At 36.2% G+C, this 14,895-nt stretch overlaps 2 protein-coding genes across 4 annotated transcripts; one reads left to right on the top strand and one right to left on the bottom strand.

Annotated features, from left to right (window-relative positions):
* The first annotated feature begins 2,798 nt into the window (after positions 1–2,798).
* LOC121992679 (chaperone protein dnaJ 10-like) lies at positions 2,799–7,561 on the top strand. 3 transcript variants are annotated; one of them, XM_042547190.1, is made up of 10 exons: positions 2,799–2,972; positions 3,532–3,636; positions 4,142–4,201; positions 4,768–4,850; positions 4,961–5,126; positions 5,946–6,075; positions 6,290–6,448; positions 6,539–6,705; positions 6,906–6,986; positions 7,131–7,561. In XM_042547190.1, exons 2-10 carry the CDS (start codon positions 3,550–3,552, stop codon positions 7,209–7,211), a joined length of 1,014 nt encoding a protein of 337 aa, XP_042403124.1. In that variant the 5' UTR covers positions 2,799–2,972; positions 3,532–3,549; the 3' UTR covers positions 7,212–7,561. The 3 variants fall into 3 exon arrangements, with proteins under 3 accessions (XP_042403124.1, XP_042403125.1, XP_042403126.1); XM_042547191.1 differs by lacking the exon at positions 7,131–7,561 and having other exon boundaries at positions 6,539–6,730; XM_042547192.1 differs by lacking the exons at positions 4,768–4,850; positions 4,961–5,126.
* Positions 7,562–9,912: 2,351 nt separating this feature from the next.
* On the bottom strand, positions 9,913–14,857 carry LOC121992676 (26S proteasome regulatory subunit S10B homolog B). Its single transcript, XM_042547189.1, has 10 exons — positions 14,672–14,857; positions 14,219–14,338; positions 12,070–12,206; positions 11,757–11,918; positions 11,480–11,566; positions 11,302–11,388; positions 10,996–11,133; positions 10,619–10,810; positions 10,389–10,487; positions 9,913–10,231 (listed from the first exon to the last, which is right to left on the bottom strand). The coding sequence occupies exons 1-10, from the start codon at positions 14,772–14,774 to the stop codon at positions 10,157–10,159; spliced, it is 1,200 nt and encodes a 399-aa protein (XP_042403123.1). The 5' UTR covers positions 14,775–14,857; the 3' UTR covers positions 9,913–10,156.
* Positions 14,858–14,895: the final 38 nt, after the last annotated feature.

The raw sequence follows: 14,895 nt of genomic DNA, 5'->3' as shown, positions 1-14,895 counted from the left end.
AGCCCATTGTGCATGACACAATCTTGGAAGTATGTAATATGATAAGAAGTGATCGGCATACCATCTTTCTTGTCTTCAACTAAAAGTGGGGAGTTAAAGTCCCCAAGTAGTATCGAAGGTGCATTTATACCAGTACCAAGCATATTTAATCCTTACCATAGTTTTCTTCTATTCCGTATGGTGAGCTAACCATAAATGAATGTGATCACAAAGGATTTTTGTGTCACTGTGCAAGTGAGGCTTCCATGTAGATATTGCTCATCACAATCTAGTGTATCAAAGGTAACCTTGTGAGAGTCCCAAATAATCAATATTATACTTCTAGAGGATCCCTCTTTAATGTAGTGTTGCATTTTCAAATGCTTAAATCGTCTTAATTTCATTCCTTGGAAAGCTTGTTCCATCAATTTTGTCTCCATGATGCTCATCACTGCTAATCTATATTTCAGAAAGAAGCTCTATGGTTCTCTCTGTTTGGGGGCTTGGTTGAAACCCCTCACATTCTATGATGCAATATTCATGTGGAGGTAGACAGTCGTGACCCCCTTGCTACTTGGTTTCTAGTTTAAACTCTATCATTACATGTATATGCTATGGTGACAGAATATTCTTTAACGAGTAGCTATTATTCTTTGATAGGTTGTTGTGATTCTTTGTCAATGTTATCTCTTGGAGGTAGTTCGATCGGCCTTGTCGCCAACTAATTGTATGATGGGAGACTGACATATGAGAAGTGGGGAGCTTAGCCCTATAGATCCACTTGACACTTTAGGTCGACCGAATACATGTTGTGTGCCTCAGCGTTGAGAAGTGGGGAGTTGAGCCCCGTAAGTTCGACCGATTGACCATATGGGGAGGTCGTTCCCTTGAGAAGTGAGGAACTGCACTCTAGAAGGTCCAACCGACACTTTGGACCGACCATATGTTATTGTGATTCTCTGACAATATTATCTCCTGGAGACGGTCCGATCGACCTTGTAGATGTCTGACTGTATGATGGGAGACTAACATATGAGAAGTGGGGAGTTTAACCCCATAGGTCCGCTCGACACTTTGAGCCAACCAGATACATGTTGTATGCCTCAGCGTTGAGGAGTAGGGAGTTGAGCTCCGTAAATCCGATTGGCTCTTGGGTTGATCGGCCATATGCAAGAGGTCGTGCCCTTGAGAAGTGAGGAACTGCACTCTAGAAGGTCCGATCAGCACTTTGGACCGACCGACCATATGTTGTTGTGATTTTTTGACATGTGAAAAGTCTCCTGGAGGCAGTTCAACCGACCTTGTAGCCGACCAATTGTATGATGAGATTGACATATGAGAAGTGGGGAACTTAGCCCCATAGGTCTGACTGACTCTTGGGCCGACCGGATATATGCTGAGAGATGTATTATAGAAGCTAGAAGTTGGGCCCCGCATGCCCATCCTGTATTAGAGTCGACCGATTTTATAATGTATATCTTGGTACTGGGGAGTGGGGCGTTAAGTCCCTTAAGTCCGACTGACTCTAAAGTCGATCGACCATATGCTAAGAGACTTATGTTTGAATAATAGGGAGTTGGGTCTCGTAAGTCCGATCGACTCTTATGCCGCTCGACCATATGCAAGTGGTTGTGCCCTTGAGTATTGAGGAGTTGAGTTTTGGAAGGTCTGACCGGCACTTCGGGTTGACCGACCATATGCTGAGAATGACTCGTTTAGCTGTGTATACTCTGATTTTAATCGCCACCTTACCTTGACTTTAACTGCTACGTCATCTTGACCCTCAATCTTATATTACCTTAGGATCACTCGCAACACGCCGTATGATTAACGAACCATGTTCATTAGTAAAACTCTTATCAACATGCTAAATAAAAAAATAAAATAAATAAATAAGTTTGAATTATCAAGCTTAATAACCAATCAAACAAGTAAAAGTTTTAAATAATCAAATAAGTTTGAAATGAGAGCTCGATAACATCTAAACGAACCAAGCTCAAACCAAGCTTAAATCAAGGGTTCGATAGCATCTAAACGAATCAAACTCAAGTCAAGCTTCAAACAAACTCAAATTTATAAAAAATAAATCAAGTCAAGCTTGAACAATCATTTCAAACGCTTAATTCATTTTAAGCTCGACTCGGATTGACTCGGTTATCTTATTAAACAAGTTTGAACATCGTTCGGCTTGATTTGTTTACAACCCTATGCAAAAGGAGGGGGAGGACACTCACAGTATCATCCCGGAGAAACACTAGAGGAGGGGGCGTGATCGACGCCGGTGATGGCAAAGAAGGAACCGAGCGATCATAGAAGCAAAGATGTCATTTCCAGGACTCCAAGCTTGAAGTACGGATCCTCTAGTCGTAATTTACGGAGCAGAGGATGATCCACTGTATGAATGGGTTAATTTTAATGGACTCTGTCTATTTAATAGGTGGGGTCCGTCAAAATCAATCGATCAAAAAAAAAAAATAGATCATCCTCTGATCCGTAAATTATAGACTAAAAGATCTCGCCTACCAAGCTTGCCACTTTATAGTGTATCAGAAGAGGTGGATTCGAACTTGGTTTTTTCAAAATAAAAAAAATATTTTATAAGTAAATTTTATTAAATTAATAAAAAAAAAAATTATTTAGAACCATTTAAACATTAGAAAAGAACAAAATTTATATAGAACTATTTTTTAAAAAAAATTAGAGAAAGAACAAACTTTTTTATATTAAATAACAAATGATGCAGGCCAGCGTACTATGTAACGGTCGACAGCGTAACGGAGTATAAAACATCCGATACGATGAGGCTGACGTCCATCCGCAGGTTCCGCGCTTGCCTCAGGTCGTTCATTATTTACAGCATTCGATGCCGATGCGCGTGCCCTTCTGCCGTTGAAGCCTCGTTCACCGTCGCCTCGATCGCCATTTAGCGGAGGGAGCTGCGCCGATCTGCTTCCCATTCCCAAGCGGAGGTTCCACCACCTGGTTCCTTGTCGGTATGATGCCTTGGAATAATTCGTAAACAACAATAATGCCGTCGATTTATAGATCAGAACTTCATTATCTAGCTTCATTCTTTTTTTTTTTTAAAAAAAGTTTCCTTTCGTGTTCTGGTATTTGGCTCATTGCAATGGATGATTAATGATTTCCTAATCGCGATTATCTTATCTAGTTCAATTTTGGATTGGGACGACTTCAGATCGAGGAGTAGAAGAACAAAATTAATCGTGGAACAAGCCCTATTTCTAGATTGGCCTTTTTATTCCTCCTTGAAAAAGAATAAATATTTTTGCTATTAGGAATGCAGTTTTTCGTCTCTTCTCATGGAAAAATGGGCAAATTGATTCTTGTAGTATTTTGGCTTTTAGTAAAGAAAAAGATCTGTGAGCTAAATAAGCATTTGGCCTTTCACTAATGTGATGTAAGAAATGCATTAGGTTGTGCCTGCGCTCGCGTAAATCTTTATGTGATTTTTTATGTGGGGAATGAATTGCCGATCTGCGATGAGATGAACTGGTAGCATTTATAAATCCTCTGAAACACATCGTCTTGCAGGTAGGTGGATTTAGAATAATGGTGAAAGACACCGAGTACTATGATATCTTAGGCGTTAGTGTTGATGCATCTGCAGCAGAGATCAAGAAGGCCTACTACCTCAAGGTGACAGAGGCAACATACACTACTACTACCTTCAAAATCTTTAATTGCTTGAGCTTTAATTTCCATAATTGGAAGTGATGCTTTGAGGGTTTACTATATGAACTGTCTTATCATATGACATTCAAAGTCTTATTTGAAGAAATTAGTATGAGACATGTTTACTATATCAGAATTGTATCCTTTCAAAATTGACAAACCTCTGCCACATGAACAGTATTCCATTCTACAAAATTTTGTAGAATTGAAGTGTTATCATCAAAGACACAATGACAGGATCATGCCTAAAGTGGTAACAATTCTTGATTGGATCCCCATGATCAAGTATTCATCATGGCAATATGTCCAGTTACACACCCATGTGTAGACTAGTGGGCATCAATTTTCCTCTCATACATATAATTTGTGGCACGACCTTTTAAACCAAAAGCCGATCTTAGTTACCTTTGTTTTGCTTTTCTAGTAAGATTACTCTGGCAGATGACATTTTCTTTTAATCATTGTGTAGGCACGAATTGTGCACCCCGATAAGAATCTTGGAGATCCAAAGGCTGCTCATAATTTTCAGGTACTTCAGTTTATTTTGATTGTCTCTTCATTGCACATGGTTAGAAGTTAGAACAGTAGAGATCCAACTAGGGAACATAACAGCCTTAAATTGGTTTCTCTAGCTTGTAATCATCAAATTAAGATTTGAGCTATTTATCAACCAATTCCCTTAGAAGGATTTCCTAGTGTCTAACACATTCATTTAATTTCTGTGAGATGTTCACTATCATATGTTATGTTCCATTTGTTTGGCACATTGCTTCTTCGTCTACCTTGTCACCCTCAGTCATATATTGATCTAACGCATCAAATGTGAAAAGTGTGAAGTGAAACGACGGAGCAGAATTTTTTTTTTTTATTTGACAAACTCTAGAAGGGTATTTGGCAGAGTTTGCTCTATGAGATGGCATATTTTTAACCTAACAAACTTGTAAGGCAATGCAGTAAACTGCAAACATGATGTTATGCCCACGACAAATTAACCAAATTTGTTTGCAAGTTAAAATTAAATACAGCTAAATTTCCGTCGAGAAGATGCATGTTTGTCATTGTTGTATTATCAATGGTCCAAGTTCTAATGTGAAGGTACTCGGTGAGGCTTATCAAGTCCTGAGTGATCCTTCAAAACGTGAAGAATATGATAAGCATGGAAAAGAAGGTCTTCCCCAGTAAGTTCATAACTGAAAAAATTCAAATCAATTACAAAGATTCAAATATCTCGGTTTACAATATTGTCATAAATGGATCTAGAAATGGAAGTATCTTTCATGTATTTCAGAGATTCAATGGTAGATCCTGCTGCTGTCTTTGGGATGCTTTTTGGTAGTGAATTTTTTGAAGATTATGTTGGACAACTAGCTTTAGCAACCATAGCTACGATTGAATCCGAAGAAGAATCAGTTGTCCCTGAAACTCGGAAGCAAAGAGTGCAAGAGAAAATTAGGGTATGATGCATTTTAGAATAACTTCTATACATAATTTTTCTGAAATTAAGATTGTTTTGTGGCATACAGTTTGTTCAAGCCACTTCAAGGCTTATCATGTTGCGTCCAAAAATGTAAAGATTTGTTGCTCATCAACCATCATGACCTTTCAAACAACAACGTTAAAATCATATAAAAGAGGATAATGTTTATAATTCTAGATGTGCTCTCAATCTTTAAATCTTGATTGTATATTCAGATCGATTATTTTCAATCCATCAAAAAGAGCACGTCAACAATGACAAGATGCGAGCCCCAACCGTTTTGTGTCCATCTAAGAGGATCTTGTTCTTCCATTGAACTAAAAAGAAATAAAAACAATGGTGCTAACATTTTCTAGGATTGACCTAGCCTGAGAAACATGAAAATAGGACTTCTCTCCTTACATAGTTCACGAATGGATCTTTTTTCCTTTTTGGCTGAAGCTATCTTTTCGGATTGACATCCCTTCTGCATGCTTTTCGTCGAAGCTTTAATATAATTTTGATGCTGGTATATCTCCTTCTATATTTGAAAATTAACAAAAGAAATGCCAAACATTGCAAAGCTACATCTTACTCAAATCTGGCCCTTCATTTATGCTGACTTATTGTCCACCATCATTGGAATAAGAATAAAGACAAAAAAAAAATATTCCCCAGTTCAGAAACATGCCACCTGTGTTATGTTATTTAGACACTGTCACAAGTCTTTCAAATATATTTTTCTTTTGTTCTGATCCGAAAGATTTTTTTTTTCTTCCAAATCTCCATCTCAAGGACTTTTGATCTGTTAATGCAGGAGTTGCAAAAACAAAGGGAGAAGAAACTAGTAAAAAGTCTGAAACAGCACCTTCACCTATATGTTTCTGGACTAAAAGATGAGTTTGTAAATTGGGCAAACTGGGAAGCTTGTCGACTATCTCAAGCTGGTTAAGTTTTTCAAAAATTTCCTTACTCTTAATTTGTTTCTTTGATTTGTTTATTACTCATTTGATCCCTTTAAGTAAATAAAGATTGTTAATGAAAAGGTAATACATTTTATGGTCCATTAGTAGAATTAGCAATCAAAATATTTAGGTAAAATTAGTCGTTAAGCAGGTAACTTAATCCATCTGCAAAGATAATAGTATTTTTTTTTTTCAGCTTTTGGAGAGGCAATGCTTCACACAATTGGATATATATATTCTAGACAAGCTTCAAGAGAAATGGGAAAGAGCAAAAGATACATGGGCATGCCCTTTATAGCTGAATGGGTCCGCGATAAGGGTCATCAGATTAAATCACAAGTTAATGCTGCATCAGGTTCTTCCCTGGTTTACTCATTCTTCATTTTCATTATTCAGACAGTATATCCTTCCTTCAACATTGTCCAAACTTTTTTCTGCAAATCAGGTGCTGTTTCATTGATACAACTTCAAGAAGGAATGAAAAAGCTTGAAGGCCGTGAAGACGAAGACCCTGTGAAGATTTTCGAAGGGAAAAAAGATGCGATGCTCAGTTCCTTGTGGAAAATAAATGTGCTCGACATAGAGTCAACCCTCTCACACGTCTGCCAAGCGGTAGGCAGAATTGGAGTAACCACATGTAAACATTTTTTTAAAAATAACCACATTCGGATCCACATCTATATGGAATACTAGTAACCCAATTGGAGTAATACACAGAATGAAAAGCTAGTCTTGACGCATTGTCGGTAATTTATTTTTTAAAAACACAATAATTTACTTGTCCAACTAACTTCAGCTCCCGGCAAACACAGGTTCTTAAAGACAACAGCGTTTCCAAGGATGTGTTGAAGCTAAGAGCCAAAGGGTTGAAGAAGTTTGGAATGATTTTCCAAGTAAGTGAGAGTTTTGGAAAACAATTTCACTATTTTCATTCTGGTCCAACTGTGTGTTTTTCTTTTCCAATTACTTTGGTCTGTATTTAAAAAAACAAGACTAATATTATTAACGATTGTCCTTATCTCTTTGTTTTTGATCAGGGCGTTAAATCGCTTTATAGGAGAGAAAACAGTCTTCGTGTTGAGATTGGCACGAGTGGAAGTGGTGGCACCGTGCCATGAAGAATAGGTAGATCCTTTTGAAGCCAATGAAGAATAGGTAGATACTATACAAACAGTCTGGCAAAAAGATTTGTATGGTTTAGTCCCATTTAGTTTCAAGATGATTGCCTTTACAGTGCTCCTAGGAATTTTCTTCCTGCCTTTTCTTTTCTCATAATTTTTTTTTGTTTCGTTGTATTCAAAATTCTTTCTTGCCAACAAGTTTGATTCGACTCTACTGATCTGGTTCTGAAGGGACAACCACTCTGAAATGCTTTCGAGCAAAAAATTTTTATTTGTTATTTTGATGCTGTAAATAAACCTCATGAAATGGATTTGTGGAATTAGTTTAATTACTTCAAATTCTTTAATTCTTTCATGTGTTGGATCTAACAATAGAATGACTCCTGATTTATACTGTTAGCTAATTGGAAAAGAGGAAATAGGAGGAAAGTGAAGTGAAAAATAAAAGTAATTAAAACAAGGTATCTTATTTTATTATTTTTGGATGGAGGTGGACGGCGTTTGATTTAGCGGTATGAGAATGAAGAATTGGAATGATTTCTTTTTGTTGTGTTTGGTTAATGGGAATGTGAATGAAGTCCAAATTTTTGGAAATAGATGAAATTCATCCCTCCCCAAAGGTTTGTTATCTTATTCCAAAAGTAGACTTTTTTTTTTCAACTTTCAACCAATTTCAACTTCCAACCAATTAGACTCGTCGATATATTCATCATGTCGATGGTGGTCTTCAAGGTCACAATTTGATCAAGATTTGATCATTTAGGTTGAATTTTTTAACTCCGTCGTGACGACGACAAGATGTTACTGATCTAAATAACGGAAATGTTCTTCCACGGATTTAACAAACGTGGTATCAATGGTGCTACCGCCGTTGTCAATGGCAGTGAATACCATTTTACCCCCTTTGAAGTTGATGACATTGATGAAGTTAGAGGAGCCAAGCGCGGTTCCGGTAGCTTGGTACATGATGGAGATTGAGGCCATGACGTTGATAATCTTGTGAAGCTTCTCAACGCCGAAATAGTCGAGGATGTGGACGGAGAGGGCATTTTTTGAGAGATGACAAAGCATTTTTGAGAGAGGAGGGTGTGGATGGATGGTGGTTTTCAAGAGTATTTTTGAAATTTCAATTGATTTTCATTTCAGAATATCAAACTAATCAAATACATCAAACACATTCTGATTCCTATTCCTATTCCTAGAGCACAAACCAAACGCCACCTAGAGCTTTAAACAGGCACCTCTATTTTTCATTTTGATTTAGATGAACATTAAATAAATATATATTAGCGTGAAAACTAAGCAACAAAGCCCCGGGCTATAGTACAACAACAAAATGTTCAAGCAATTTCTCAAATATTCACCGTTAGAATCCTAGTTACTACACAATGCAAGATATTTTTCTCATCAAAATTATCAAAAGATCAAATAAAAATTGAGAACTAAGCAACGAGAGTTGGGAGGTGCTTTAGGAAGAAGAGAGAGAAATGTATGCCCACCAACAAAGAGGACTAGTGTAACAATTTGAGCTAAATAATGTTAGTATTTTTGTAGGCATGTAAATGAAGATAATAACATCTTTATGTGTGTAACCATTTGAACTAAATAATGTTTAGTATTTTTGTAGGGATATAAATAATGTTAGTCTGGTTGATGAGTTTTTCAATTCAAAAAATATTGATTAATATTTAAAATTATTGAATTCAGGTTAAAGTCATAATTTTCCTAAATCAAATTTAAATCTATAATATTTTATTTGACTGTCGCAAGTCACTTGCAAACTAAATTTGAACAACACCATTTATTTAAATGTTAAATTAAGATTTAAATAACTTAAATCATGTTCACATTTAAGTCTTATAGTTCGAGTCTTGGTGTCGGGGCCGGCATTAGGATGATCGTTAATGTACCGAATCTATATTTTCTTTTTATAGTTCGAGTCTCTTTGAATAAAGATTAGAACAACTCAGACCACAATTATTTATATTTTCCAATTTTGAATCGAATTTGAATATTATATATACTTTTCAAATTCTAATTAGGATATCAATATTTTCAGATTTGATTTAGTTCAGTTGTTCCCTTAATATTTTGAGGTGTATCAATACCGAGCGATCATATCAAAACGTATCATAAATTATCAAATTTTATCTCGTGTAGCTGTGACAATATATTAATAAGTATCGAGTCATACTGATAATCAACCCTCTAGATATGCTACAAATTGTTCTAAAATAAATTGAAATAATATTTATTATTTTTTATAACAATGTTATAATCATTTTAAATGTAATATAAAATTCAAAGTTAGGAATGGTTATGCTCTTTTATTTTTATTTCATCACCCTCCTTTTCAATTCTCCATCTCCCTACACTAAATTCAAATATGTTTCAAAGTCCAAAAATTTAGTATGATTGCCCTGAAGCAATGGTCCAGACAGAACATGTTCTTAGTTTCCTTAATAGACTGTTGAGCCAAGAACTATAAAAATTAGTATGGTTCAGGATTTAAAATCTTAATTTATTTAATTACAATGAAATGAATAAGTCAACCATATGCACAAATTAATGAGAAAACTAACAGTGTGTCAACATTTTAATAGATTTAAAATTTAGTAGAACAAGTACACTTTGCAACAAATGAAATATTGATAGATAAGATTTTTTTGGTTCCCTATTTGGGTTGGAAGTATGGAAATACTCAAATCGACCATCATATCGATATAGAAAGTTTACCAAACCAGATCCACAATAGAATAAATATAGGAATGAACAAGGTATCCATGAGCAAGCACCATTAATCAGTTCATGATGAAGATCAATTTTTTTTAGCAAATTGGTTCTCAAGCAAGCAAGAAGTAGATTTCATACGTGAAACGGGATGAAGCCAAGCAAGTTGCTTATCGAAGTTCCATCAAGTTTTCGTCTCTTGTAAAAGTGCCTTAATCCTTGCCGAAATCAGCATTGTAATGAGCACTTGATTCTAGCTTCTTTGCTTCGTTCAACTTCCTCACAGCCTAATCCACAATAGACAAACGTCAACATTGTGTCGCCAGATTGGATGGCTATCGGAACTTAAAGCGTTGACGCGGTTTCGAAAAGCATATCTCGATGGTATATACTTGACCCGCCGCTCGAGTATTGCATAGCACATATGTGGTAAAGAAAAGTTACCTTCATAAAGTCCTCATGAATAACATAGTCGCGTTCGGCACGAATTGCTGACATACCAGCTTCTGTGCATACATTACGAAGATCTGCTCCATTAAAACCCTAGAAAATGGAAGTTGCCAGTGAAATCGAAATACAATTAGTGCATAAGCAATTTGTAATGGAAGGATTCAAATTAACTAAAGGATGGTCATAAATTCAAAATATGATTTTCAAGGATGAAGAATTCTTACTTCGGCAAGTTTTACTACCGCTTCGTAATCAATGTCACCATGTTTTGCTATACCTGCAGCATGTATTTTAAGGATTTCCATCCTCGATTGTTCATTTGGTAAAGGAATCTCAATTTTTCTATCCAGCCGGCCAGGGCGAAGAAGAGCTGGATCCAGAACATCCGGTCGGTTTGTCGCCATAATCATTTTAACCTACAACCATCATGAAATGATAATGTGGCTTTGATTCCAAGTATTCTATCAGAAATTATACTAGTCATAATTTCAGATAGCTTCCACTGGAATGCTTAACTCAGTAAACATCTTGAAAAAAAGGAACCAGCAATCTTTATTATTATAGCAAACTATAACTTGGACATTGAGATACTAGGATTTACCTTTCCTAATTGATCAAATCCATCCAGTTGATTGAGAAGCTCCATTAATGTCCGTTGAATCTCCCGATCAGCACTGGTTCCCTCACTAAAACGACGCCCCCCAATGGCATCAATCTCATCCATGAAAATAATGCAAGGCTGAAGAGGAGACAAAGATTTAGAAATGTAACTGTCAAGAATTGGATAGCCTTTTGTGAAAGATGCAGATTGCAGTTATCTTGTGGAGAATCAGTCATTTATTGCAGAAGGTTCAGCTACCAAATGTGGAAAAAATAGATGATAAGGAATGCAGAAAGGAAATTTTACTTGGTGTTCACGTGCATAACCAAACATCTCCCTTATCAGCCTTGCACTTTCACCTATATATTTGTCAATTATAGCACTTGACACGATCTACTCATGAAGATAAGATGGTTAAAAATTTGAAGAAATAAATGATAAATTAGAATTCCCAGCATCCTAATAAGAACCACTATCATCCCACCTTCAGAAAGTTTGCATCTATGTTGCTAGCGATTGCTCTGGCCAGTAGTGTCTTTCCAGTACCGGGTGGACCATAGAGGAGGACTCCCTGTAATAATAGAGTTTTATAAAACTAGAAGTAACAACAAATAAATAGATAAAACAATAAAAAAAAATCCAATTTCTTATCTGGACAGAAGTTAGTTTATCACTGAAAAGACCACAATGTGCAAAAAAGGGTATGAAATAACAAGAGTAGAGATCTCTTACAATGGTCATTATTAAGTATCTTTACCAACCTTTGGAGGTTTAATCCCTACTCTGAGAAAGAGTTCTGGATTCATAAGGGGCAGTTCAATTGACTCTCTCAGTTCCCTTATCTGGTCAGACAGCCCACCAACAGCTGAGTAACTAACATTTCCAGGATCTTCATGGAGCATGTTATAGACAACAGGATCAACCTACAAATTTAATGGATGAGGCAAGGCATGCAGTTCTGATGGCATTGCTATCTAGTTTCAACGAAGAAAAGGAAAAGGTACCATATTGCAAACTCATGGTGTTATCTCAATTATCTTAACTGGAACATGAAACCAAAAATATACAACCAACCTCACGTGGAAGTGCGCGCATAATCGTTAGAGTAGTCATGTCTAGAACCACCCGTGTTCCCGATGTAAGCTTCTCTTTGTCCACTTTGCTGCGACAACCAACGACATATCTTGGTCCGCTGCTTGCCTTTACAATAACTAAAAAACACAAAGGTGTTGCCTAAATTCAAATAAATCTAGACACAATAAACAAGGTAAGAATACAGTTGAAGCAAGAAATTAATATACAGAATCATGAGCAAATGGAGGATTAGAACCTCAACTGCTTATTAGCAACTTGGAGCTCAATTCAATAAAAAAAAACACACCTGCTCAATACTTACGTGAATGAAATATGGGATTTATAAACTCAATCTCTCAATTGCATCCAGAACAGGCCAAAGATTGGTTCTTTTATGTTCACGAATAAACCCTTTGATGCCATCAAAACATTAGTTTACAAGCTCACGAACATACTAGTATTCACTAATTCTGTTCTGGCTTGACTAATTCATGTTTGGACTTGCATAGAACTTGCATGTAAACAGTTTGCCACAGCCATACATGCTCATCTATATGCATAGGTTTTGAAACTTATAATCTACATAACATTGTAGACATCATCATTTCCAGATTTACAAACGTGTTCATCCATCGATTCACGGAATATGTCTAACCGACACCTATGGATCCAGTATTATTTCCAACAAAGTAAGCTTAAATTTGATTATAGCTATAGATCGAGCTTGTGAACAAGACAAAAATTCAGTTTAAAATGTGTTCAAATTTGTATGAACTTCAGCGCTCAAGCTCCTTCGCATGTGCCAACTAGCCAAACTGGAGATTATTTAACTACATAAACAAGCTACATTCAAGCTGACCACAAATTGAGTAATGTTAGAGATTCAAGCAAAATGAATTTTGTAGTTGAATAAAACAAGAGCTCAGTGATGATTTGTTACGTTGAGCACTATAAAGGTAAAACATGTTTGTTCATTTTGTTTACCTTACAACCACATAGATGAGAAAAGCATCAAACAAATTCTTTTATCACACATTGATTACATTAGAATGAGAAATCATGTTGTCTATATGTTTCAAGAATAGAATTTTAGTATTGAAGCAAAAAAAAAAAAGGGCAGCCCGGTGCACGAAGCTCCAACCATGCTGGGTCCCGGGGAAGGATCCATTGTACGCAGCCTTACCCTGCTTTTTGCAAGAGACTGTTTCCAGGATTCGAACCCGTGACCTTTTGGTCACAAAGCAACAACTTTACCGTTGCGCCAAGACTCCCCTTCTGAATCTCCTTTAAGTTTAAACGTACCATGTGATTACATTTGATTTAGACGATTGACTGAGATATGAAATCAACAGTGGAAACCAGTGTCATCTAAAAGTCAAGCTAGCTTGGCTGATGTCTGGACCTTATCATTTAAAGTGAGTAAAACCTATATACTTATTACTAAATTTAGCTAATTTCAGCCCATTTTTTATTATTTGACAAGGTTTAAAGCCAAGAGAAAAGAAGAGTAGAAAATAAGAATGAGATAGAGAAAAAAGAAAAAGAACTGTGAAAACAAAAGATACATTATTTGTGCATTCCATTATCAAAGGGAAACATATAAACTTGTCAAAAAACCTAAGAAATCTACATGCAAAATAACATATGTAAACCAGATCTAAAAGTAGGAAATGGAGTGTGCCTACCAACTACAGAAACAATGGTTCAACAAACTCAGGCTTCACCTAATTGCAACTACTTGTGTATGTTTCATATTAAGGGTTAGAGTTGGTCTTAGAAGAATATTCAGAAACTCTTTCTTATTTCAAAGCAATCATTTTTTTCACTCACTTAAAACCTACCAAATACATGCCTTCTTGTGATTGGCTGTATAATGCCCCATTATAATGCTTTTATTTGGCTGAATTAAGTAGATAGGTGATGTATGCAATTTGAAATGAGCAGGAGAACTTTTCTCTTCCACTGAAATGGGTTATTTAAGATTCAAATGTGACCACATAGGTGAAAGGAAAGAGCTTTTGTATATACATGCATACTTACAAATAAAAATATAAATATGCAGGGAAATATAGAAATCAAATGAATAAAGAATTGAAATATAAAACTTTTCAAGTCATAATAGAGAATTTACAGATACATGTATACTTACATCGCTCCTTATCGAGTGGCCTAAGCACCTCTCCAATAATTTGCCCTACACTTTGGAGAGACTTCAGATCATCCTCAGTTTTATTAAACTCCTTCTTTGAGGCTCTCAAATTCTCCCTCACTACATTTTGTTTCTGATAAATCGTTAGGATACAATCAAAAGGGTTTTGAATGATTATTTCTAGATGCACAAAACATAAGTTAAATCATTACGGAAAATGGGGGGAAAAAAACAGCTGTCTTTTATGTACGCAATAATCGACAAAGCTTTAATTTTTTTTTCTCCCAAAAAATTTGTAAGAGGCCGATGTATCAAACAAGAAGAAAGAACAGAAAATATATATTTTTTTTAAAAAAAGGCACAAAATCTAAACTTGCTCGGCGTCGAACCGCAGAATTAACTATTCCAAATAAATTAAAATGAAGAGGGATCGTAGCAGATCGAGAAACGAACGCGTCCTGAGCCTGGAATCGAGTTCCTTGTGCTGGAGGAGCTTCTTCCTGTAGTCAGCCACGGCGTTCCGCCTCCTAACAGCATCTTCTCCGCCGTCGCTCATCTCTTTCCTCCTCCGGCACGGATCGATACTGCGTCGCTGTCGTCGTTTCTAGGTCCAACACTGTAGATTTGTTGAGGAGGTGCAGATGAAGTGGACTCGAGTGGTGATAGAGATCCGTCGG

This window comes from Zingiber officinale, chromosome 6B, assembly GCF_018446385.1.
Source record: "Zingiber officinale cultivar Zhangliang chromosome 6B, Zo_v1.1, whole genome shotgun sequence".
NCBI classification, from domain to species: domain Eukaryota; kingdom Viridiplantae; phylum Streptophyta; class Magnoliopsida; order Zingiberales; family Zingiberaceae; genus Zingiber; species Zingiber officinale.
This window is presented reverse-complemented; position numbering and strand designations above follow the sequence as displayed.

What these genes read in the sequence shown, in the direction of transcription:
- LOC121992676 (XM_042547189.1), bottom strand. Translation starts at nt 14,774, where the DNA reads ATGAGCGACGGCGGAGAAGATGCTGTTAGGAGGCGGAACGCCGTGGCT. An exon ending in GCCACTCGATAAGGAGCGAT is followed by an intron (nt 12,207 to 14,218) that starts GTAAGTATACAT and finishes TGTGTTTTTTAG; the next exon opens with TTATTGTAAAGGCAAGCAGC. An exon ending in TAGGGATTAAACCTCCAAAG is followed by an intron (nt 11,567 to 11,756) that starts GTTGGTAAAGAT and finishes CTATTATTACAG; the next exon opens with GGAGTCCTCCTCTATGGTCC.
- LOC121992679 (XM_042547190.1), top strand. Translation starts at nt 3,550, where the DNA reads ATGGTGAAAGACACCGAGTACTATGATATCTTAGGCGTTAGTGTTGAT. An exon ending in AGAAGGCCTACTACCTCAAG is followed by an intron (nt 3,637 to 4,141) that starts GTGACAGAGGCA and finishes ATCATTGTGTAG; the next exon opens with GCACGAATTGTGCACCCCGA. An exon ending in TCTCACACGTCTGCCAAGCG is followed by an intron (nt 6,706 to 6,905) that starts GTAGGCAGAATT and finishes CGGCAAACACAG; the next exon opens with GTTCTTAAAGACAACAGCGT.